Here is a 24,574-nt window from a genome sequence, read left to right on the forward strand (position 1 = left end):
AGGTACTGTTATTTGATTTGAAACCGTTTCCAAGTCAAGGACGTTTCCTATATGTAGTTTATTTTCACTCCCGTACCGAACTGGCAAATCGGACGGAGCTCAGCCCCTGAGACTAGCGCATCTTGGCTAAGCGAAAGCCCCTTTTCTTCCCGATTTTACTTTCTCTACACAAGCGAAGTAAAAGAAGAGGAAAATCATGGACTGAGTACACCGAAGGATCTCAGCCAGAAGGAGAGTCCAGTGTCTCATCTGAACCTGAATCAGGAGTTACCACAGTAAATCTGTCCTTATCTCCACCATTCCCAATCAAAAACTCATCTGACTCCTCGCTTGGCTCGTTAAAGTAATTCCAAAATGTCTCTCCCCATGTTTCACTTGTTTACCTTTTTTCTTGCTCTTGAGAAATTTTGGAGAATTTGTTCCCCGCCATGTCAACTCTCTCTTCTGAGCCCCTAGACAAAAGGGCAATGGGCTCCATATGATGTCATTCCAATATTGGATTGAGAGTCTAACTACTTGCAAGACAGTTCGAGGATCATGTTAGCGAAGTACGAGTCACTACGGCACCTTCGGCCATGGTTGCGTTGGTGATACATCTTACTCATCTCCATCTCCTTATTCTCGATCCATCTTTTGTTCGTCCGCCATAAACACCTCACCAGCAGCCCAGATACCATCACAAACGATGAATATCATTCAAATCAAAAACCCGCAAATTTCTCTTCCACTCGCCCCATTGTCCTTCCACATATCCCAACCTCAACAGCACCAACCCCGCCAGAAGAGCAACCACCCCACAATCCTCTCCCAACAAGACGAGTACATCGCCATCTGCCTCTCCGTAAAAGACCAATCTCGCGACCTCCCCGAATTCCTCACCCACCACTACCACCACCACGCAATCCGCCCCTTCTACATCATGGACGACGGCTCCTCCCCACCGCTCTCCACCTTCACCTACCCCGGCCTCCCCCGCTCCGCCCTAACATTCACCTGGCAGAACCGCACCATGCGCGCCGGACCCATGCAGCTCGTGTTCTACAACCGGTGTCTGGAGCGCTATGCCGCCCGGCACACCTGGATCGCGATCTTGGATGCCGATGAGTATATCGAGACGCCTGGACCCGAGACGTTTAGGGAGGTGCTGGAGAGTTTCGAGCATAATCGGAGCGTGGGAGCTTTGGGGATTAAGTGAGTTTGCTATTCCTCATCTATAAAGAAAAAAAAAAAATGAGCTGGACTGACATTTACCTCCTCGAAGCTGGAAAGTGCACACCTCATCGGGACTCAAGACCCGACCATCTTCATCCCGCAAAGCATTCACCAGCTGTGCGTTCGACGGAAACGGCACCATCAACCAATACATCAAGTCCGTAGTCAAAACGTCTTTTGGCGCCACGGCTGCGAACCCGCATAAATTCCGGTTCGCAGGCAAGGCGGTGACGGTTGGGTAGGATGGGGATGTGTTGGATACGGTGGCGTTTCGGAATCCGGTTACAAGGAGGAGGGTGGGGGTGCATCATTATGCTGTTAAGAGTTTGGAGGAGTTTGAAGAGAAGTTGGGGAGGGGGAATGGGATGTCGGATCCGCAGAGTAGGAAGACGTGGGAGAAGGTTGAGTATGAGATGGAGAAGGTTAAGTGTGAGGAGCTTGTGAGTTATGAGCCATGATAGTAGAGTCATCACAGAGTATCGTTCTTTTTAGGCAGGTACTTTGATGACCAGCCCTTACTCAAATGAAAGACACAAAAAGACATGAGAGAGAAGACTTCATTCATCATGAGAGAAGTATACCATCTATCAACTCGAAACACTAAACACCTACTCCACCTGTTATGACAATCCAACGCCCTTAATGCAACTAAAGGTATATCATAAAACTACACATGCTTCCTCGCTTGGTGACTTGCCTGCAAACGCGCTTGCATCGCAGCTTCCTGTCTCTGTCTTATCATCTGAGCTTTCATCTCCTCCATGGCAGCCAATCTCTGCTCTTTCATCTTCCTGTGTCTCTCTCTCGTCTCTGCTCTTCCTGCTTCGATCTCCCTGTGTACTATAGCTCTGTCCAGATCCTCATCTCTCCAATTTCGGCCTCGTCGGCCGCCTTCACCCCACATGCTTACACGCTGCACTTTTCGGAGCTTGGTGAGCCCGTAGGTACACACGAAGGCGGAAAGAACAAAGCTCCAGCCTGCAACGCCCAAAAAGCCTAGGTCGGATTCCTCCATGAAGTTCTTCAGATTCATGCCGTACAGAGCGGCGATGAATGCTCCAGAACCCATACCCAGAGTACCGATGGAGAACTTGAGGTCTAGAACCATAAGGGAATTACGGTTTGCGTCCAGAATTGCTTTTACGCTGCAAAGAATTAGTAGGTATAACGATGGGATGAAAGAGATAAAAGAGAGCTTACATCTCTTCTGTATTGCGAATATTGGAAACCAAATTCCCGGACTCTTGTACGATTTCGTCGCAAAGCTTATGGTAGGACTCAAGTAACATTTCAACCTCCGTGTGGTCATCTTCCCCCCGTAATAAATCATGGCTCTTTTCCGTCAGGTACATGGCGGCAAGATCATCATCTGCCTCCAACAGTTCATCTATAGCATCTCGAACCAATTTCGCTTTCTGCTCGAAAGTGCCCAGCTTCTTGGAGTAGATCAGGAGCATTCGAAGCTTGTCCCTGTCTATATCCTCTTCTAATTCCCGCAGCACTCGCACAACAGGCTTCCTGACACCCTCGAATTCTGTCTCTAAGCTTGTAATTACTGAAATGAGGACGGATTCGAGAGCACGGAATTCGTACGGTAAGCCACCTGCTGAGGGTGAGTTCTGCTTCTGACGAAGCTTGTCTTCCAAATCGTATATAAATGCAGATTGGTTGTACGAATCTGTCGTGCCGTAGGCATCGAAGACCAAAACTCGATTGGACTTTATCAGGACTCGAAGGTGGAGGAGGTTAATTAGGATGGCTGAGGGTCGGACAAGAATGTGAGGCAGTAGACTGGAGTCGATCTTCCTAAGATCTCGAGGAAGAAGTCCATACTACAATTGCCATTAGCATTGCCACGCAAAAGTCTAGGAAGTACCCTATACCTTTGCAATAAGCTCGCTCTTTTTGAATTCCCCGCTGGCCAAAACCACATTCCCATTCTCATCCAACTCCGTACATCGTAGTTTAGGTTGCGCTGCAGCTTTGGCAGAAATGTGCCTCCCAAGACTGAACATCGAAGTATCATTTCCATCGTCCCCACCAAAGTTCCGGGGTAAATCATCTGGTTGTAAAGGATTCCAACCCTTCGAAGACATTGGCCCCCATAGTTTCTTGTACCACTTGTTATGATTCCATTTCTTCGAGCCTGTAGAAGCTGGCCTCTGCGTTGTCAAGGATGCTGCATGCCCAAGTCTCTTGTTCCTCGATGTGCTGGGACTTTCATTCGCATGCAGCTTCGCCGTGGAACCATTTGCCTTAGCCCAGAAGGAGTCTAACCTTAGGAACCCAGCTTCGACAGTGGCTCGTCGGGGTACGGTCGTGGACAGACGTCTTGTCCTAGAGCTACGAGTAGCTAACTTTGGTTTTCGGGATGCATGGTCGTGGCAGATGGCTGTGCTGGGACTGAAGAAGCAGATGTCGGATTGGATACGGAGGTACTCTAGGAGGGAAGAAGAAGGTGCACGTAGAGCGGACCGCATAGCAGCGTGAGAGAGCCTGCTTCTGTGTTTGTGTGGTGCTCTGCTGCTGGAAGATATTTCTCACTGTCCAAGCTGGAATGGGTGAACTTCGGGCTGGGGATATATGATCATGTGACATGGATGTTCATACCCAAGACTTTGTCAGACAATCGTTGGAGATAGCTATGGCATTTCGAATTCATAGAGGGTAGATGCACAGGAGTCAATATGATTTCAAGAAGAAGAAGAAGTCATATTGTGCAATAGACAGGGTGTTCATTTTCTAGCTTCAAAATCCATAACACCGTAATTAGGCTCCGAACTGTATAAAATTGTAGCAAGTGTCTCTGACTTCGAGATTTTGACAGCCAAGTCATACTTCTCATTGTCACCTTCTTGCTGAGCCTCATCCATCATGTCCGCAATCTCCTTCTCGATGATCCGAGCTCCCTTATTGTTGACGGAAGGGAAGTTTAACATCCACAGCTGAGTGATGACGGCAAACTTATCGCCTCCAGCATTTCGCAGAGCGTATACCATTAGGTTGACATTGAGCTCCACTTTCATACCCACCCATACAAGGATTACGATTGCACGACTATCACCGAAAGTAATAGCTTTCTTGAGTCCCTCAAGCCCAACCTGTGAGGGTCAGAAGGCAAGCTTTTGGTATTGAAAGGGGGTTTACTTCTCCGCTTGTGGTATGACACCAGTCGATACTTGCTCCCGACGTTATCAACCAAAAAAGATACTTGAGGGTGTCTTCATTCCATGGGCCAGAGAGCAACGAAGAGGGTATTTCTATCGCATCAGCTACATCAAAGTTGAGACCCAAGTGGCAGTAATCCAATAGACAGCCATCACTCTCTTCCCAGTTCAGAACGACGTCGGAGAAATCTTGGAAGTCTGTATCGAGGTGTTCTCGTGCTGTGATTTTAGTAGGGTTGTCTGTTTCTTCTGCTGAAGAATCATCATCGTCCGAAGGCGGATTGTTGTCTGCAACAAACCCTATTGTTCATTAGTATTATAAGATAATCAAAGTACAACTACTTACAAACAGGTTTGAAAACCTTATCCGTAGCAAATCTTTGTATCCACATATCCTTGGCATTCAACATAACAGGTAGAGTTGCCCAGCGACAGCGTAGAATAGCAGATTGAAGTACTGGATCGCCGCCTCGATCCTTTAGACCAATTGACTTTCTACCATGCGAGCTCGCCCAAGTAGGACCGAATGCAGCCAAGAGAGTCTTGTTGTATATGATAGGACTGCTCAATTTCCCAGCAATCACAGGACTTGCATTGGGTAGGTTGATATTCAAGCAGAAGAGGAAAATCACCTCGAGGATTTCGGTTGGTAGTTTCTCGAGGTCCGACATTTTGCGTCGAGACTTGATGCTCTTCAGAGATCTATTCTTCCGCTTCTTCGAAGTAGGTTCCGAACTTGCTGAGCTTTGGGTCTCGTCACTTGGATCTAGAAGCTTTAGAGGTCTTCCGGAAGACGGCCTCTTCTACAAGATGGTTAGAAAATAGGGTTGCAAACACAGGGATATTGCTTACAAGTGGGTTTGTCGTTGCGACAGCTGCCTTCGTATTGCCGCGCTTTTTCTTGCCAGGTACCTTAATGGCTGTCAGTTCCATGATAATCTATCAACCAATTCCCAAGGACGATGTACAAATTCGGGTTCAGCTGTGGGATAAAGTTTTTCGAGAATTAGTAGCCTTGCATGACGCTAGCAGGGAGCTTAGTGCGTCATTGATATTCTCACAGCCTCGCTCCGCACTTTGGATTGAGACCTTCACCATATCATATTAATTACTACCTACGACAAACATTCTACTAATGGGTGCGACAATGTCTTCGCATGGAGAAAACTCCCATACTAAGAGCGTGCGTTCTCTAACTGCGCCTCTATTCAAATGGAGAAGATGTATGACCTTGCCTTATTTCCATGACGAAACTGACATGCGATCTCAAAGTCGACGATAAGATTCACGATCTCAATATCACCATCGAAAGATCTCCTTCCCAGTCATCTCCATTGTCGAACCTACCTTTAGAACTTCGAGAACAGATATACAGCTATGTATTTCATGATCATACCAACAACCAAGACTGCGAAGACTTCCACCTCGGGTTGGGCAATCTAGGTTGCAGATGTGGGAAAGGATTATCTCGTTCGAATTATTTCTTCTACAACGAGACTCGAATCCGATATTACGAATGTGCCAGATTTGTCTTCACAACACCTGAAGCCTGTAAGAATTTCCTCGGAATTGGCAGGATCACGAAAAACATGGGCAACCTCTCGATCGCATACAAGGATGAATATGCAGAATCGTCTCTGCTTCGGCCGATATTCAAGGAGCTAGTATTTTCCTCCAGTTTGGAAAGTCTACACCTGCGTATCAAAGAGGATCCGCTTCTGAGAAGACGACCTTTGCCTCCTATATATATGCCAACCGTTGACAAGGCTTTGCAAGCTCAGAAGTACGACCTACTGTTGCGTCCCTCGAGACATCCGTTGTCGGACCTGAAGTGTCTTCGAGCACTGGTGGTGCAAGGCCAGCCCCAACATGAAATCGAAGAGGCCCTTCTCAAGCTAAATTTTAAGATCGAAGATCTAGCGAAGAAGGAAGGAAAGTCTCTCCTAACAAAATGCCAATGGCGTCCAGCTTTTGGAGAATGGTTCTATGAAATCAAAATTATCGAGTAAGGCGCCTGCGTATTTGCGAATTCCCGTGGATCTGGATCTGATTATATCTTAAAGCCCCATCCATGGACGACACGTCAGCCCTTTCGACGACCCATTATTGGATCAAACAGAGCCTTTTGTTATCGAGCAGACAAGCTTCGCTTTCAATTGACAAGGTAGCTGTCCAAGGACAAAGTCTATATTTGCGGAATAATTGCGATTGGACGGAATTTGAGACCTCTCGTCCGATATTTGATCAAGAGGCTGGGATGCTCGGCAACACCAAAATTGCCATTGTCACCAGTTTCCATCATCTAGGAAAAAAGACCTTGGAAACCAGGTCTAGAACTTGTTCTTACTTAATTCGGAGATTAATCATAGCTGAGACAATTTAAAAGCCTCATTTCAAACAAATCTCCCATGCAAGTTGAAACTCTATCAAAAAATTTATCCGCCTACGTCATTCAATTCGGCATTCACGTCTCACTCTCGACTCATGCGACAGACAACTTCTTATCTTACAAACGGTAACTGATGCGGGGCAAAACATCCGACTGATTCATCCGTATCCACACGAGTCAAAAAACAGCAAAAATCAACGCCCCGATCACCAACTCGTGATAATGGTCTGACCTCACCAGCCACATCTCCCCATCTTTCCCATCACCTTAGCCTGTGGCGCATCGACGATCTGTGGCTGTGAATCCCGATCCCCATGTCAATCCATCCGTTTTCGTACCTCTCCCTTCCTTGATTTCACACACCACCTTAATTTCTCACCGACCAATGCGCCTCCCCAATCTGCGCATCCCGGTCCTCAGGAATGCCATGTGTCGAATAGCAACATGGCATTTTGCGACGTGTGACATGGAACATGGCTACGTCACCTAAAGTATCCCTGCTTTGACTGCTGTTTTGGGAAGATGGTGAGCGGGTGAACAACATGAGAGCATTGTTGGCTATGACGACGGTGCTCGATCTCCTTATCGTTATCGGCGGGCGGTGATTAAGATTTTGCTACTTATATGCGCGCTTCCTTTCTGAAAGTTTTCCTCTGCTTTCGATCTATCCATCTACAAACAAACCAAACCAAACTCTCTCTCAATCCAATCCAATCCAACTCGACTCAAGATTTCACGTCTTGACTCTTCTTCATACCAAACACACACTCAAACAAACACAAAGCCGTTCATCGCACCAACCGTCAAAATGGGAGCCGTCGTCTCTTGTGTACGTCTTGCCTCTGTCTATTTGTTGTTGTAACGCAAAGCTAATCAGACCCCATAGATCGAATCCATCTGCCGCACCATCGGTAACTGCCTCATGGCCATCGTCAACGGCATCGCCTCGGTCCTCCAAGCAATCATCGGTGCCATTGCCAGTCTCTTCGACATCATCATCTCGTGTGTCACCTGCGGCCGCGGTGGCGGACGCCGAAGACGCGGTACGAGTCACGTCTAGTCCTCGCTCGTTCGCTTGTTATTCACCATCTTCGATCTTCAACCGGGCTGTGGAGGGGAAAGGGTCAGGATGATGTTGTTGATGAGAGATGAATAAGGGGATGGATTGATGGAGGATGGGCGGTGGTTCGCGTTCGTTCTCGTTTTCTGGAAGCAAATACCCGGCATTGAGGCCACTTGTAACTGTACTCATGCAGCACGCGTCACGACTGGGGAATATGAAAATACAACTTCATGTTCTTTGCATATCAGTTCCTCTTGTCTATGTGATTGTGAATGATTTCTTTACCAACCAAGGTACAAAGTTTAACGCGTTTGTTATCAATTGCATACTATCAATGGCAGCATGTCACTTATTCCACTTCAACTTCTCATCTTCAGCTTCAGACTGAAACTTTATTCACACGCCTACAGCTTTATTTTAGAGAGATAGACAAGGTGAATCAATACCAAACTACCATTATTCACCCATCTACCACACTCCCCCCACCAACAAAAAGTGAATCAACACCAACATCAAAACCAACACCCAAACAACATTCACATTCACACCCTCCACAATCCACCCTCCCAAATGTCCATCACCCGAAAATCAAAAAGATAGTCTTTGAATCTACCTTCCCAGGACCAACAATCTTCATCATCCTTATCACCACTCTAATTAATAAACACTCCCCAAATTACCAACCCACCGCCGCTCTGTGAGCAAGTTTTTGAGGAGCATGATTTGATGTTAATAGCTAGGGTAGTAAGCTACCTTCCTAACCACACTATTCTGTCCGATAGAAGAATGATATCTGGGCACACGGAGCTCAGATTGTCGTGCTTGGGCTCTTTGTTCTGTTGTAGTGGTGGTGATGATTTTTGATGTTTTCGCCTCATTATAAGCGAGGAGAAAGGAGGCGGGGCGAGGCCAGGGAGATACAATGAAATCTTAATAACACCATATTCAAAAGTTAGGCAGCAGCTCGTCTGTCTGTCTCATTAGAAATCATAAATACCGAGTCATTGAATGAGAATAAAGGTCGTGATATATGCTCGTACACAAATCCAATACTAATCACAAGTTTTGGAACATCCTATATTACCATCCTTCATGAAATCGTAAAAATTTACTCTACACCATCCCCTCCCATCCCATCCCATCCCATCCCTCCTATCCACAAACAAACGAAACCTCCTCCCTCCCTTCTCCCCCCTTTAAACACCCAACCAATCCCTCCCCTCCCCCTCCTCCTCCTCCGCCACCCCTTCCCCACCCCTCAACCTCCTAACCTCCCTCCTCCCCTGCAACTCCCTCAACCCCCCCAGCGCCCCAGCAATCCCCCCCAACATCCCAATCAAAACCTCATTATCCCTCTCGATCCGCCTCACCCTCTCATCCAGCTCCCTCTCCCTCAGACTCGCATTCCTTTTCACCCTCCTCTCCGCCCTCCTCGTCTCCAGGACACTGTTTCTTAAACTTCCTCCTCTCTTCCGAAACGTAGGACTAGTTGTTGGCGTCAGGGAGGAGGACCGAGACGAGAAATGATCTGGGATCGCGGGGAAATCGTCTAGGGTTGGGGAGCGGGGCGGGGTATGTGCGTGTGTATGTTGTCTCGTCGCCGTCATCGTCGTCGTCGTTGTCGAGGAGGATTGTTTTGTGTGGAGTGAGGGAGAAGGAGAAGGAGGTAGGTCCGCTACTATCATGACGCCGCTCAGGACATTGGCCGTTCGCGATGAGTGTCGGAGGACCCGTTTCGGGTTCCGCTGCGGAGGGGTGGTGAGGTATGTATTCGTATTTGTATTCGTATCCTTGGATTCCGACAATGGTGGTCTAGAGATGGAGGATTTAGACGAGCGTAAGGCTTCTATATCCCGCTGTTTTTTCTCTTTGACGCGCTCGCGTCGGGCGGAGGGTTTCTTTTCCGTCGTTGGAGGAGAGATTCGGGGCCGTTTGCCGATGGGTAGGTCGGGGAGACATTTATTTGGGGGAGGGGAGCTGGTTGTTAGGCGCGAGGAGCGCGGGGTGGTGCTGCGGACGAGGGTTGGGCCGTCGCTGTATTTGCGGACCATTTCTGCGGTGCCGACTACTACCAATGGTGGTGAATTCGAGCTCAGGCTTTCGTCGCCGGGTTTGAGTGGGGAGTTTGGTGGGGAGGGGAGGTCGTTGGTGTTGGAGGATTGGGCGAGTTCGGCTTGTATTGGCTTTGCGATCTTTGACATCGAGGAGTTGCGGGGAGGTAAGTCGAGCTTGAGGCCTGGGATAATGGCTATGCTGGTTGCTGTTGCGCTTGGGGCGGTTGATACCGAGGAAACTTGACGGGAATGGCCTACGTTTGGGGTAGCGATTGAGATGGTGCTGTATACCGTTCCGCCTGAGTGTCTGGGGTCTGCACTCCGTTGACTGTCTGCTCTTTGCATAGCTGTTGGAGAGACAGCTACGTAGCTTTTGGACGGTCTTTTAGGATCGTGCTTTGGTGCGTTGCTGGGCTCGATGCGTGGTTGAGGTCTATAATTCAGATATGTTCCTCCCAGTGTAGGTGATTGTCGAAGAGCTTCGTCTGGTGGATGACTGGCTAGAGGGTTGATGGAAAATTCGGGGATGACAATGACCGGTCCATTGCTGCTTCTCGGTGGAGAAGTAATGTGAATCGAACCCGATTCCCTCAGCTCATGCAACGGCTTCAGCACATGAACAGCAGCTCTATCCGTCCTCTCCCTCTTTCCCATCCTCGTCTCCGGCGTCGGCGTATCACTCCTAACAAACTCCATATGATCATGAACCAACGGAATCGAAATGGCAATGTGCCTCGCCCCTCTACTTGTCCTCGCTGCAACGGCACTATCCGGCAGCCGAAGCAGCTTTTGTTGTTTTGATTTCTTCTTCTTCTTGCTTTTTCCAAATAGTTTATACGCTGATCTCTTGAAGGAATTGAGACTTTTGTCGTCATCCGATGATTGAGCCGAGACCCAATTCGTAGGAGGCGGCTCTCTCGTCATAAGAAAGTCTGAGAGGGCTTTCATACTCTCTCTGTTGCTCTCTAGTAGATCTGGGTCTACTGAGCTCCTTCGACGTCCCATCTCAGTTCGCATTTGAAAGAGAGACGATTTCTCTGAGTTCTTAGACATTGAATTCCAGCGCGTAACTTGACCTGCTGATATGCTGAATGGCCTAGAAATCGCACTCGCGGGTCGCTGTACAAGCGACGGTGGCATGGGCGAATACATAGATCTCTGAACCGGAGGAGTCGGGACCCGACTCGAGGTGACCGACACCTCTTTGGAGATATGTACAGAATCATTTGAGAAGGTCCTCGGCAAGTCACCTAAGTGTGGAGGAGGTTCTGATCGGACGGAAGACTGCATCTTTTCGTGTCTGAGAACGTCGTGTATATGTTAGTTCTGCATGCAGCTCGCCGTCTGGGTAGCACCAGAATGGGCCCAATGATTTGCTCTGATGACTTACCAGGGTTTCATGATCCTTCCCCTTCTCTCGAAATGCTGTCCCCTGGCAATTCACTCAACGTGGCCGACCTCTTTTCCGCTGGTCACGATAACTGCTTCATTGGGTCGGGAGTCGTTTCCAGAATCGAGTGCGACCCAGAGATAAAATGTGCGACGTGAGCGCCAAACAAAATGACAAGAATCTCAAGACTCGAAGAATAGATGAATGGTCTGGCGAATGGAACGACGTCAACGCCGTTATTGTACAGAATAACAAATTGACCGAAAAGTAACACAACGAGTACAGGGCTTCTGGTGCGACAGCAAATCGCCCTTTCCTTTGCCCTTGTATAATGTATATATCTTCGGATTATTAAGGTAAGGAAAGGTCTGAGCTTCCAAACAGAATCAGAATAACGAGGGCAGGGAAACAGAACTCGAAATCGAAAAAGAAAAAGACTGGGGGGAGCTAGACAAAGACAAGGAGCCATCCAGCCGCAAAGAGTTGTTCAGGTCAGAAAAAGCCCCCTGCGGCGGCGGCGGCATCAAAAAGTGATATCCCAGTTCGACCAGTCCAGTCCCGCAGAAGATCCCATTGATCGCCCCCCCCTGACATCTTTTTGGCTTCAGACTAGCGCACCGCTTCCACTCGACAGGTCAAAATTCCCGACGACCGCTGCATCTGATCGACAGTCCCTCCATCTCTTCTGAACACCACTCCAAAGAGCAACCACGGAAACAGATGCAAGATTTGCTTCCCCTGAAATGTAACCACTACTCACGATCACGCAGTCACGACATTACAGTCCTTGTGTTTCGCTGGTGCAGCCGGACGATTTCTCTCGGGCATTATCCAGCATGCAATGATCTGCGCGCTAATACGTACGTTGATGGCTTTTCGGGGCTTGACTAGCCCCAGCCGATCATCCCCAGCTTTGGATGTGAGAGTTGAAAGAAGCAATTGTTGAGGTCAGTGATCGGCGCGAGTGCTTGCGTCAATGAAAACAAAAGTGGACGAAGAAAGAAAACGAGCGCCGTTTGGCATAGATTGATAAGTATCAGGGTTGTGATGTCTTGCTGCAAAACATATTTTGATTTTGATAGGGAATTGCGAATTTTACTGCTGGTGGGGAGATGGTTGCGAGGCAAATCTGTCCAGGGCAAGATTAGCGAGCGAGCCCAAGCTTCAACTCTAATCCGACCCGTGCAGCTCAATTGTCCCAAGCAAGGTCCCGACATTCAGCAGTCGTCCGAGATCATGGCGTTGACCATCTCATTATTTTATCAGGTAATCACCAATTCAAGAAAAATGCTGGTGGTGTCACTTCGCTATCTACCTCTAATGCTGCTGCGGAAAAGCATCGCTGAACTGCAACGCCATAGAGACCGACAATGAACAGTAAACTAATGTTGCGCCTACAATGCACCATTTTCCCTTCCTCGATGTCCCATGCTCCTTCAACTCCTGAAATGCAATATATGTCGGACCTACCTCTTGGGGGGCGGTTTCCGCTTAATGAACGGATCTGCCGCCGGTCTTTTTCGAGGAGGAGCTACACCAGGCGGACGTGGAGGACGAGCAGTCTGAGCAGCAGCCTTAGCCTGTTGAGCGCGAAGTGCAGCATCGAGATCAACAGCCTTTGGATCCTTTGCAACCTGTCCGACATTGGTTAGCATCATTGTTCCAAAAAAATATCCGGGACATTGTAGTGGAATTATTCACCTTTTCCGGCCCCGGACTTTCATCACGATTTCGCTTCCCAAATGTATTCAACTCATTGGAAGCCGTGCTGCTTGCATCAGCTAAATCAAGGCGAGGTTCTTGCTTCACCGTGGGTCTCTTGACGTTTGAAATACCAAGAAGATTTCTGGCCTTTGGCCCAGTGGCCGTAGAGCTAGAAGAAGACTTTCGAGACTCCGAGGGACCAGGAGCATCAATCATCTCAACCTCGTTATCCTCGGCCTTTGGTCGAAACGACGTACCGTTTGATCCTGATGCTGAGCTTGTCGACATGGTTCTAGATGGAAGACTATTCGCAGGAAGTAGGGGAGGTTCGGCTTGGACAGGACCTTGATTACGTTCTGTCGGTCTCGAAAAGAGCTCCATCACGTTCTCACTCGTATACCGGCCACGCTTTTGGGCGTCCAGAATGAGCTCGTTCCAGAACGAACCCTGTTGGAGAGCCCTTGAATCTCCAAGCACCCAGAGCGAGGATTTAGCTCGAGTAAGACCAACATTCATACGTCTGATGTCGCCCAAGAAACCAATACCACCAGTCGCCTTTGCTCGAACGCAAGAGAATATGATAATCTCTCGCTCACGTCCTTGAAAGGCATCAGTTGTGTTGAACTCGATCTCATCAAAGATCGCATCAGTGTATCTTTGAGCGAATCTGGCCTTGAGCTCGTTCAATTGTGCCTTATAACTGGTGATGATACCAATCTTGCCCCTGAAGTCAACTTGACTGTAATCGGTCTTGAGACGTTGATAAAGTTGAAGAGCAGCGTTAAGCTCAGGAACGTTAATGAATGAATGTCCTTGTGCTTGCTTGGTCTGAAAACCCGCAACATCGAAGAAGCGATACGGACCTAGTATCGTGCTTGCGTGCCAAGGTTGTTGTCTTAACTGAGCCATACCATCACCATCGACCAAGCGACTATTGTAGAATTGAGCGCTTGGGAATCGACTGATCTCAGGATGCATGCGGTATTGCGTGTCGAGCAAGTGAATATTGTTAGGGTGGTTCTTCTGCATGCGGACGAACAAACTCTGCTCGTATCCAAAGCTCTGAGCAGATCTGGACAGGACAGTTGGCGGAAGTTGCTCTGGATCTCCAACGAGGATACATTTTGAGCATCCATACTTCAGTGGGATCAATGCACTCAATTCAATACATTGAGCGGCCTCATCAATAATGACTGTCTCAAAATCGACGTCGAGATTCTTGAACATATCATGACCACTACCACTGAGAGTGGAGCAAATAACGTGAGCACCGTCGATGATTTCTTGCTGGAATTTTCGTCGACTGATCTCATTCTGACGAGAGACTGTCATTCCACTCTCCTTATCCTCGTCGATTTTAGAGCCCAATTGAGCTTGTCGGCGTTTCAATTGGTCGAATTCTCGACGCAGATTCTGGATTTTGGTGGGGTTGTCATCTTTCTGCGCCTCATCCATTTGTGGTCGAATAACGTTCAATCGCTCCTTAACCTGTGCTGCCTCTTTATGCAAAGAGTCGCGAGCCTGGAGAAGCTTGTTCTTATCGCTGTCATCGCCTTCAAGCTTGATTCGGACCAGTTCGTCAAGCATGACGTCCTTCACAGCAGCATTGATAGCATCACTTCTACCGATACGGATGACGTTGATCTTCTGTCGAGGTCCATTGAGGGGTTGAATACCTTCCTTCAATCGTACGACCAACTCGTCGACGGCGGCGTTACTGGGTGCGCAAATAAGAAGCTTCTTCTTTGGTGGTGGTGCTTTAGCAGGCTGTCCATTTGTCGGAGCTCGTACCCGGGCCTGGTCTGCTTGTTGCTGCTGCAAAGTGGGAGTCAAAAGTGCTCCAACCATTGCGACGATAGTCTTCGTCTTTCCAGATCCGGGAGGCCTGTAGAATGTTAGAACTATCATAGAATGGACATGTTTCTACTTACCCTTGAATCAAAGTGAAGCCATCATTGTCATTAGCAGACAAGATAGCTTTGGCCTGACCACGGTTAAGACTGTATTTAGAGGAAATGGTAGAAATCTTCTCTTCTGGATACTTCAGCAACGGGGACGGCTTTGCTTCGAGCACCTCCGTGCACAAATCATAATACTCCAAACTGCTCAAAGCCGCAAATTCTCGCTGAGTCGTAGTCATGTCGCAGATCTTCAGAGCAAAAACCTTGCCATTTGGCACGAAAGACGGCAAGAATGTTGGATCAACATCTCTGCTGATACGGTACGTGATCTCAATTGCGTCTTTCTTGCGTGTAGTGCGATCCACACGAGCAAGGCAGTGCGGTGCTTGAGGACTGTTGAGTGGATCAGAATCTTTGGAAAACAGAACAATGTCTCGTTCGGACATCTTGAGATCTTTGTTGTAGGCAATAGGCATAGTTGTGCTGACTTCCAAGAACTTGTCAACGCTAACGCGGTTGAGGACTTTGACCTCGACAGCCTTGTAGTTGTTCTCGTCCTTAGCTGTGACAAGAGATCGCCAGACTTCGGAGATGAGCAGTGGACCGAAAGTTCTCTTATAGAGATCGAGATCTTGATACTTGTTATCGATCTTTCGGCACTGATTTTCACCAGGTGGAGCATCGCCAGGGTGGAAGATGTCCCAGTTCAGGATCTCCAGGTACAGCTTGGTCATATCAGGATCTACACGAGCACGTTGGTCTTTGGCCGAACGCTGGATTTTTGTCTTCTTGACTGGTCCTTGCTGTGCCAATTGAAAAGCGCGGCGTTTGCTCTCCTCGTACTCAGTAACCTTCTTAGAGGTCTCCTTTCGTCTCTTGACCAAGGCGTTCGTCTCGTCCTCATCGTCGTCCTCATCAGATTCTTCGTCAGAAGAGCCGACCATGATTTCATTGCGAGCTGGTGCATGATCTTTGCCAGCCACACCGCCAATGTCCTTAAGACCAGATCCCTCTCCCTTGATAATAGCGCTGGGGCCACGAAGAGCTCTAGCCTTTGCAATAGCTTCCTCCTTTCGTTTCTGGGTCTCTTCAGCGTCTCGTTTACGGTTCGACATGAACTGCTCTTTCTGTTGTGCATTCATGGCTTCTCTAGCTTTAACCATCTCGAGATGCTTCTCTACATGCCTGTTGATAGCTTTTGATCCTGGAACGGCTTTCTTTGTTGGGAGCTTTGGCTCATGTTGTTGGCCATCTGCTGACTTGGTCCACGACTCAATCGTACCTTGCTTCTTGGAAGCTGTGGGCTTGCTGACCTCGACAAAGTCAATACCAACATTTTCATCCAGTGCTCTCTGTAGCTCGGCCTTTTGCTGAGATGTTAAATTGGTTCTGATAAAACCTCTGTCGGCTTCACGCTTGCATGAATCTCTGATATAACTCGAAGCAAATTGGGTCACTTCAATATCGTATTCTCCAAGACAGCGAAGGAGCTTCCCGATTAGACTCGTGATGACACTGATGAGATATGCATCTCTCAATCTGATCATCCGCACCAAGCCATTGATGTTCCGGCAGATGACTTCCAAGACCTTCTTGTTTCCGGCCTTCTCAGATGTTGATTCTTCCGACTCTGAATCGAACTCTGAAGAACTGCTCTCCCTCAAAACGGAAGCGATGATGGAATGGTTGTCGAATAGAGATTCCGCAAATTCCATACAATCGCGAAGAAAATTTTGCATATATGTAGTAGACTGGTCAACTCGAGGAGCCCATGCCTCCGCCTGGGAAAACACAACATCGAGAGCATGCCATAGCATAATCCACCAACCCAGAACTGCACTCTTTTCCTCTTGCTGAAACATCGAACGACTGCGGAGTACACCTGTGGTTCCACAAAGACCTCGAAGGATATCCCTGTTACTCTTGATCATGTGTGGAACTGGTCCAAAGGTTTTCGAATTGCTAACACGTTTGATAGCTGATGTCATGTAGGTAAGAGTCTGAGCCAAGTGCGTAGACAGCAGGTTTTCGAAAGCGTCGCTCTTGCTCTCTTGATCTGTCATGACTTTGATAATCTCAACCGCAGCACCACTGATACCCTCATCCGCCGAGATCAAAGATGCAATCAGGGTGCGAGCAGTTGCGTTATCCTCCATGAGCCGATACAAATGTCGGGAAGAGAAATCGCTCAAACGTTCAAGGACTTTGGCAATATTATCGAACAATTCTCGTAGGTCCTTGTTGAAGGCTTGGTGGTCCTTTGGCAGTCTTTCGGGATGGCGTTTGTCTTCAGGCCTTAAGATATCGACACCAGTGAGTGGTATAAGCGCGGGAAGGATGCTCTTGACAAGCTCGAGGTTACCAGGTCTGAAGATATCCAACACAGCTTGCCAAATCTCCTGGGAATCGGTCCTGTTACCACGCTGAAGTTTTCTACCATTGTCCAATGCGTAGTACTCGGCTCCAATAGCTTTGCAATCGAGAGCTAGAGCATCTTTGATATCCAACATACCCACTTCTTTCAGTTCGGATGGTGTTGCAAGATCTGTGTTCAAATCCAGGTCGGCGCATCCAATGATCGTGTCTCTGAAGTGATGTACCAAGCCCATAACGTTGCTTATGGTGATCAGGGAATGAGAAGCATCGACCTTGTAATCTGGCGTGATAAATGTCTGCAAAGTAACATGCAATGCTTCCAAACCAGCTCGGCAGCAAGCAAGTCTAGTCTCTTCAGCAAACTTGCGCTCATTCTGGAATTTGAAGAAGAGGGTGTCGAGCAATTTTCGGCAAGCTTCATATTGGGAATCTGGACCAATAGACCTCAGTAACACAGGGATCCAGGAAACGGCTAGCGAATGTTCGAAGACATCCCACGACTCGGGATTGTTGAGCATTTTCTCAAACCCTGGACTCTGAAATATCAGATCGACGACTGTATGTGCTGATATTGTACCCAGAGCTTCCCAAAAGTCTTTCGGGGCCTTGATGAGGAGCTTCCGTAAAGCGTTGACGACAAGGCCAACAATTCTCTCAGAGCTGCTAGCGAGATGTTGAAGGGCGAGTCTGTAAACGTCCGGCTGAACCTGCATGGCTCGAAGCCACTCCCTAATCATGTTTTCATTCATTTTCTCAAGTATAGACAGAAATCCGGCCCAGAAGCGCAGAATGTCCTCCGGGTCGGCATGAGGGTGAGAAACCAGAATGATAGCTTGCTCGAGGACATCATGAATGACCCATTCGAAAATTGGCTCTGTGAGTGTAGCATTCATCTTCATCCACGCGTATGTAGCAAATTTCTGTCTGACAGGGTTTCTGCTGAAAAGAAATCGAGCCATAGCAGGTAATATATCGCCAATCCGGAGGACTTTCTTGCCCTGTGCTTGCTCGAAAACGTAATCGAAATGCTTTGCGAGTCTGTCGTCGTCTGAATGGTAATTGATGCAGCAGAGCGCCTCGTAGAGAGCCAACAAAGCCGATGTATCATGCTTGGCCAAGAGAGCTTGATTGCGTTGAGCTGGTTCGGCCTTTCTAAGGAGTTCCTCGGCAATTGCGAGACCTCTATCCAATCTTTCGAAGTCTAAACGATCCAGTCGACTCGAAAGTGCGGCGACAATGTATTCGTCGAATTGACTGTCCCTAAAAGATGAGCGATTGAGCCAGAAAATGAGGATGTTACTCACCCCGAGAGTTCCTTCAGGTATGCCTTCCTTCCCAAATGCCAGTTGTGTACACACTTGTCGCAAGAGGTCAGAAGCTCATTGAGTCTCTTGGTATATGCGTCAAGCAACCTCCCAGAAATCTCAGCCCCCAATCCAAGGATCAGGGAGTATTTGTATGCAACTGCTTGCCGGCTCTTCCAGTCTGCTATGAGTTCTTTCTTGGTCTCGAAGCTCATATCCTCTTCTTCGTCAGGGTTATCGTAGTCGACTGGATCGTCGTCATTGCGTCGTGGACAGAACCAATGGGCTTGGGGGTCGAAGCTCTTGAGATCCCTAGGGAATGTGTGTCAGTAGTCTGCGACGAAGGTGGAACGTAAAGAGAATACATACCCGTCGAGCCCATGGATCTCGTCCATGATCTCCGCTTCCTCCCTCATCTTGATCGATTGTTGTGTCCTATAAGGACCTCATCGGACAATGTCGACGGACTATCTATGTGCGATCTAGAGCAGAAGCACGGAAGTGAGAAGAAGGACGGAAGTTGCGACGAAGATTCTGTCTTTACAGGTGACGGTCCTAAATCTGGGTAAGTATTCGTTGTCCTGCGGAATGATTAAAAAAGGAAGGAAGGAAGGATGGAGAAAGGAGTAGCGAGAGGTCAAGTAAGGAAATCTCGGAACTAGGCGAATGAGTGAATCACGCCGTAGTCACCGCCTATGTAGTGTTCAATTTTGGAGGTTGTAGTTGGAGTTCAGAATCTTTTACTTGCCGATGTATCTTTCGGCGGACGCGAAGAAGCGTGAGACCCCTGTACAACGAGTGTCAGCCTTGTGACGCTAAAGTGCACGGACAAGGCTGACAACTAAGGTGGTGTTCATTACTTGCACAAGGTGTTCACTTTTATAGAGCATTGGCTTGGTTATTGATATCACATCATATATTCTTTGGATCGCAATCTTGTCTTTATGGCAAATGGTGAACAAAGATCTCACGTTGAAGGGGCCAGAAAGCTATAAAACTTAGTGCATTATCCGACTCTTCTACTCTTATATACAGAACTCATTCCCGTCCTCCCCCAGTCACCATCAGCCTTCTTACAACCATCATCAGAGAAGGAGATCTAAAAGTATCTCTCAGAGAGGCGCATGCTAAACCCAATCGGAATTCACCTGCCGGGGCACAAAGTCCTCCGGTCTCGTTATAACGCCTAAACACCGCTGCATGAAAATCAAATGCAGAAAACCAGATCAGAGATCACTCATGCAAATCGTAATGCTTTCGAGATCTCTTTTTATCAAACAAAAGAGACTGTTGTGTATTGTACAAACCTCGAGGTTCTCGAGGTGGAGTTCATAGTCGTGGGATGGAGCTTATGTCCTCCTACTTTGTGTAGGTCCAAAGGAGTGGCTTGACTCCAGTCGAGTCAACATAGCTGCCGAAGTGAAATCGCGACTTTGTTCGAAAGACGGTCGTATACGATCCATCGAAGCTCGTATTCTATCGTACGAAGGTCTCGCTCGGTCCATGGATTGTCGAACGGGTGGTAGTTGCTCCATAGAAGCTCGATGTCGCGTGAAATCGGTGCCGTCGCTGCCGTTTTGACTTCGAGGGTTGTGGGTGGTGGCTGTAGCAGCAACTGAAGGTGGGTAAATCGGCCTTTGGTCTTCATCAAGGCTCGGATAGTGGGTGTGCTTACTCGGCTTTGCGATGTCAGATGATGTTGTAGAAGGATCTTTTGTGATGTCGTCACCGGCACTATTGTCCACATCAAGGTACGCGAACTTCCCTTGACGGACTTGCTCGCGGATGATGTCGACATCGTATGGGAAATAGATTTTCTGAACAAATTTGATGCAGAAACGAGGCATCAGGGCGAGAATCGTCGACAAGAACGTGACTGCCCAGAAGGACGCTTGCGCAAAAGCTTCAGCAGCTGCCTTGTAGAAGTAATCTGATGATTTGAAAGCCGAGTAAACCCCAGTCCAAAACCATACAAGGAGGACACTGATGGTCACGAGCAGTACCATAAGCCAATCCCATCGATAGGTGTTGATCAGGATATAGACGTTGATGACCATGAGAGCAGCAGGTGCAATGTACACGCCAAAGCGTTCTCGGTCATCGATATTGAGGCCATTTCCAGTAACAAAATTGGCTGGACGGAAGAGTAGCCATGCCATGAAGAAGCAAATGACTGACTGGTACAGTCCGTCGAACATATAGAGCCTAAACTTTATTAGTGCCAACTTAAATGAAGTCAACTTTTGGTAGATACTCACCAGAATTTGGTCTGTGTCCATTCTTTGCGCTCAATGCCGCGGCGGTAGAGTTGAGGAACTGCTAGAGATACCTTGTCATTGACATCTTGGTCCAATACACCCATGAAGACAACCGGTACCGATGTAAATGCCAAGTTGAAGAGCAAAATGTAGGTGTAGTCGTAGAGGTAGGTCATGTCGAAACTACAGAAGATCTGGTACCAGAAGATCGTGAACGTCCACACAATGTTCTTGTAGAAGAAATTGGCAATCATCTCCCCTAATCGGCGGTATGACCAACGACCATGTACAAGTACCAGTCGTTGAAGGAATCTGAATTGACCAATGGCGTAATCAGCAGACATGACAGCTTGTCGACCTTCTTCGCCTGCAATACCCACACCGACATCAGCCTCCTGAATCATCGCGACATCATTTGCTCCGTCTCCAATCGAGAGGGTCATCACATCAAGTCCAGTCTTGACCATAGCGACGACAGCAGCCTTCTGTGCTGGACTGACACGACAGCATAATACAGACTTGCACTGTTTACAAAGTAGAAGAAACTTCTGGCGCAATCGTTCATCGAGAACGAGCTTGAGCGAATCGCCATCGATAACAATAGCATGCGTTGGCTCTGGTGGAGCATGGCTCTTCCTTGCAATAGCTAGTTCGTGGTCAGATCCAGTCATGTTGAAAGTGGCAAGATGTTTGTCGAGCTCCACGTCAGCGCTGTCCACTGACTCATCATCTACTTTGAAGATGATGAGTTCCATGTCATTGTTGAGCAGGTTGCAAGAGAAGCCAATGTTGATAGCGGTCTCGACCTTGTCACCAGTCAGGACCCAGAGCTTGATACCAGCCTCGGCGAGAAGAGCGATGGTATCTGGAACACCCTCTTGCAGACGATCTTCGATAGCTGTGCCGCCTAGCAATGTCAAGTCACGCTCAATCAAATCCGAGACAGCTTCCAGCTTGTCTTCTCGGTCGGAAATAGCGGCGGCGGCAATCTCATGTTCCCTGTTCCACTCTTGATATTCGTGCTCTCCTAGCTCTCTTTGTGCTATGCAGAGAGTTCTCAGACCTTCACGTGCGAACATTTCAAGGTGCTCTGCTGTGGTTCTGCGTAGTTCGGATTGTTCTCCTTTCTTTAAGCGAGAATATATGATGCTATCAGCACCCTTACAGAAGAGAATGATCTTGTTGTCGGGCATTCGGATGATAGCACTCATTCTCTTTCTGGTTGAGTTGAATTCTAGAGTGTTCAGGACCTTGAATGAGCGATCCTCTCCTTGAATGTTCAAACGAATACCATCGTTAGAGTTGCCGAGGACCGTGTAGCCTACATCACGAGCGGTGGCAACCAACGCGGCCTCATCAGGAGACTGTGCCTTGAACTCAATTCGTGGTGGTTCAGCAGGAATGGTCTCCGCGATGACTGTGTGACAGAGAGCGAGCGCTAGCATGAATTGCTCATTGGCGAGTTGTTGCTCTCGTGTTGATTCACCGGCCAGATCAGAGATGAAGTCTGGCGCAACGAACGTCAACTCATCATCATGGAGATAGGGGTTGTCGTAGAGTTTCCTTATATCAGCCAGCATCTTCACACGTGCCTGTGCAATTTGCTCATATGCTCGGGCAGACTCCTTCTCGACATCAATGCCCTGTCGCTTCTGCATACCGGCCTGTGCTTCTGTGTAAGCTTCTCCATAAGGAACTCCATTGATGGTGGCTTTCTTGAACTCCATGACATTCTGGGTCAGAGTACCAGTCTTGTCGGAAAAGATGTACTCGATCTGGCCCAGGTCATCGGAGATGTTCCAGGACTTTGGTGTACAAGGATAATCAATCTTTTCGTAGTACATCTCAGTGTCGCTGTAGATGAAGAACGCCTGGCAAGTCTTGACGATTTCGATGGAGATGTAGAGAGAGATGGGTACCAAATTCTGGAACAAAATAACGGCTGCCCAAAAGGTGATGAGTCCGTCCAAAGAGGGTTTGCCCCCGATAGACCCAAATTCGAAGAAATCCAATGAGTTATCACCCTGGCCCCAATAGACACCTTCAATCAGTCCAGAAACAAGACACATGATGAAGAGGATAATGAAATTGTAGATGACGTTCCAATTCAACTCTCTAGCAATTCTTGATCGCTTGCTGGGAGTGATACCAGAGTTCATCATGATTTTTGTGTCGAAACCAGTATAGACGACAACACCAAGGATCCAGTCAGTGTTTCGTAGATTGCAGCCTCGGAGGAGGAGGTTGTTGATAGAGATAGGTTCGGCCATATCCTCGCCTTCCGAGTCGGGATATCTGGGATTGTGCTGTGTCCAACGTGCAACGGCACTGTACTGGTAGAGGTTTGGATGTGGCGGCTCACTCTCAATGACAAACTGTGTTCGCTCACAGTCTCGTGCATGTTTGATCTTTCTGCCACTCCGAAGTGCATGTCTGACCTTCAAATTCGTTTCTCCGTCCAAATTCTTTGTCTCAACATAACAAGCTCCGTCTGGATCAGAAGTTGACAAGATAACGATGTCCGCTGGAATTTGATCATCGTTGTAAATTCGCACAAAATCTCCGACTTTGACATTCTTCCAATAGTCGCTGTGGAATCGAGGCCCCCCAGTGACTGGAAGGGTTGGGTTGATCAGGTTGCCAAAGTTCTTCACAACGGGGGCGTCCCCATCACCAGCTTCGTAAGAGAATGCTGTCTTTGGGCGGTCTGCATCAGGTACTTGCAACCCATCGTCTCGAGGCAGTCCAGGTGACGGCACTGGTGTCATTTGGATATTTTCTCGAGCAGATGTGAATGAGGTTCGCTGAGTATGGGCAGAAAATGCCGACACACGTCTGTCTGCTGTCGCTCTGGTTTCATAAGATTCTCTGGGTTCGTCAAGGGCTCGTTCAGCGTAATCTTTTCCCGGAAGTTTCTTATTCCTCTTGAGTTTTCCCCATACAGCAACAACACCACGAGTGGATGCTTTCTTGAATCTTCTCCATAATGATACATCGTCTTCGCTGACGTTGACATTGTTCCAGTCTACCAGTCTGTGTACCGGCGAATTATTCAACTCAATGTCTAAGATTGTCCTCCGGTAATCCTCAATCGCATCTTTTATAGCGGTTATAACAACAATGACGATCAGTGGTACGGCGTTCAGTCCGGGGTTTGATGCACCAAATATGCCAAAGAACTATAATGATATTAGCACAGGAGGAACAGAAGTGGCTGTCTCCGGACTTACCGTCAAGATAATCAAGAAGAGGAAGTAAACATTAGCGATGTTGTGGAACTGATACCACAAGTTCTTCGGTATGAAACTGATAGGGGTGTATTTTGCGGTCCTGATCTTGTTTCTCCGGTAATGTTTGAGCGGATGGCCCTGTTCGTCGACTGCATCTGGCGGTAACGCTTGATTGAAGTAGACTGTTCGAGGACCCTGTCCATCGCGATCACTGCCAGAAGTTTCCGTCGCTCCTTCATTAGGTTCTGGTTCCTCAGTGATTCCACCAAGATCAGTACCCATTGAATCTGCGCCAGCTGAATCTCGTTTCTTCTCGCTGTTCTGCGAGCCTCTGTGACCTAATCGGCCCAAGATGGACCCTCGCTTTTTACTCCCACTCTTGCCCTTCAGCCTCTGTGTTGCCCATCTTAACTTCTTTGTAGGATTTGGCGCATTCTCGGGATCCGCAGAGACAGCCATTTCGGTGGATTAGGAGGTGAGTATGGGCTTCGCCCCCTCGGGGATAAACAAGTTGTCCTCCAGCGTT

The 24,574-nt window shown here is 48.1% G+C and overlaps 8 protein-coding genes across 8 annotated transcripts; 3 read left to right on the plus strand and 5 right to left on the minus strand.

The window, feature by feature from the left end:
* Positions 1–894: 894 nt before the first annotated feature.
* Positions 895–1,537, plus strand: LY89DRAFT_680266 (uncharacterized protein). Its single transcript, XM_018214038.1, has 2 exons — positions 895–1,191; positions 1,262–1,537. Exons 1-2 carry the CDS (start codon positions 920–922, stop codon positions 1,452–1,454), a joined length of 465 nt encoding a protein of 154 aa, XP_018077881.1. The 5' UTR covers positions 895–919; the 3' UTR covers positions 1,455–1,537.
* Positions 1,538–1,879: 342 nt separating this feature from the next.
* On the minus strand, positions 1,880–3,308 carry LY89DRAFT_574175 (cora-domain-containing protein; the record flags this gene model as incomplete). Its single annotated transcript, XM_018208724.1, has 3 exons — positions 1,880–2,357; positions 2,413–3,044; positions 3,096–3,308. The coding sequence occupies 3 exons, from the start codon at positions 3,306–3,308 to the stop codon at positions 1,880–1,882; spliced, it is 1,323 nt and encodes a 440-aa protein (XP_018077882.1).
* A 621-nt stretch (positions 3,309–3,929) lies between these two features.
* LY89DRAFT_635836 (uncharacterized protein) lies at positions 3,930–5,340 on the minus strand. Its single transcript, XM_018211460.1, has 4 exons — positions 5,232–5,340; positions 4,726–5,182; positions 4,360–4,679; positions 3,930–4,313 (listed from the first exon to the last, which is right to left on the minus strand). Exons 1-4 carry the CDS (start codon positions 5,310–5,312, stop codon positions 3,948–3,950), a joined length of 1,224 nt encoding a protein of 407 aa, XP_018077883.1. The 5' UTR covers positions 5,313–5,340; the 3' UTR covers positions 3,930–3,947.
* Positions 5,341–5,473: 133 nt separating this feature from the next.
* Positions 5,474–6,582, plus strand: LY89DRAFT_680269 (uncharacterized protein). Its single transcript, XM_018214039.1, has 3 exons — positions 5,474–5,602; positions 5,652–6,384; positions 6,443–6,582. The coding sequence occupies exons 2-3, from the start codon at positions 5,969–5,971 to the stop codon at positions 6,537–6,539; spliced, it is 513 nt and encodes a 170-aa protein (XP_018077884.1). The 5' UTR covers positions 5,474–5,602; positions 5,652–5,968; the 3' UTR covers positions 6,540–6,582.
* Positions 6,583–7,576: 994 nt separating this feature from the next.
* On the plus strand, positions 7,577–7,828 carry LY89DRAFT_728267 (uncharacterized protein; the record flags this gene model as incomplete). The annotated part of the gene is made up of 2 exons (XM_018219250.1): positions 7,577–7,597; positions 7,655–7,828. The coding sequence occupies 2 exons, from the start codon at positions 7,577–7,579 to the stop codon at positions 7,826–7,828; spliced, it is 195 nt and encodes a 64-aa protein (XP_018077885.1).
* Positions 7,829–9,027: 1,199 nt separating this feature from the next.
* LY89DRAFT_663947 (uncharacterized protein) lies at positions 9,028–11,175 on the minus strand (the record flags this gene model as incomplete). The annotated part of the gene is made up of 1 exon (XM_018212737.1): positions 9,028–11,175. The coding sequence occupies one exon, from the start codon at positions 11,173–11,175 to the stop codon at positions 9,028–9,030; it is 2,148 nt and encodes a 715-aa protein (XP_018077886.1).
* Positions 11,176–12,368: 1,193 nt separating this feature from the next.
* LY89DRAFT_680273 (uncharacterized protein) lies at positions 12,369–19,304 on the minus strand. Its single transcript, XM_018214040.1, has 5 exons — positions 18,930–19,304; positions 18,561–18,872; positions 14,911–18,516; positions 12,977–14,864; positions 12,369–12,909 (listed from the first exon to the last, which is right to left on the minus strand). The coding sequence occupies exons 1-5, from the start codon at positions 18,974–18,976 to the stop codon at positions 12,742–12,744; spliced, it is 6,021 nt and encodes a 2,006-aa protein (XP_018077887.1). The 5' UTR covers positions 18,977–19,304; the 3' UTR covers positions 12,369–12,741.
* A 605-nt stretch (positions 19,305–19,909) lies between these two features.
* Positions 19,910–24,507, minus strand: LY89DRAFT_728270 (P-type ATPase-like protein; the record flags this gene model as incomplete). Its single annotated transcript, XM_018219251.1, has 3 exons — positions 19,910–20,765; positions 20,819–23,997; positions 24,049–24,507. The coding sequence occupies 3 exons, from the start codon at positions 24,505–24,507 to the stop codon at positions 19,910–19,912; spliced, it is 4,494 nt and encodes a 1,497-aa protein (XP_018077888.1).
* Between the last annotated feature and the right edge of the window lie 67 nt (positions 24,508–24,574).

Source organism: Mollisia scopiformis (assembly GCF_001500285.1).
Source record: "Mollisia scopiformis unplaced genomic scaffold LY89scaffold_2, whole genome shotgun sequence".
NCBI classification, from domain to species: Eukaryota; Fungi; Ascomycota; class Leotiomycetes; order Helotiales; family Mollisiaceae; genus Mollisia; species Mollisia scopiformis.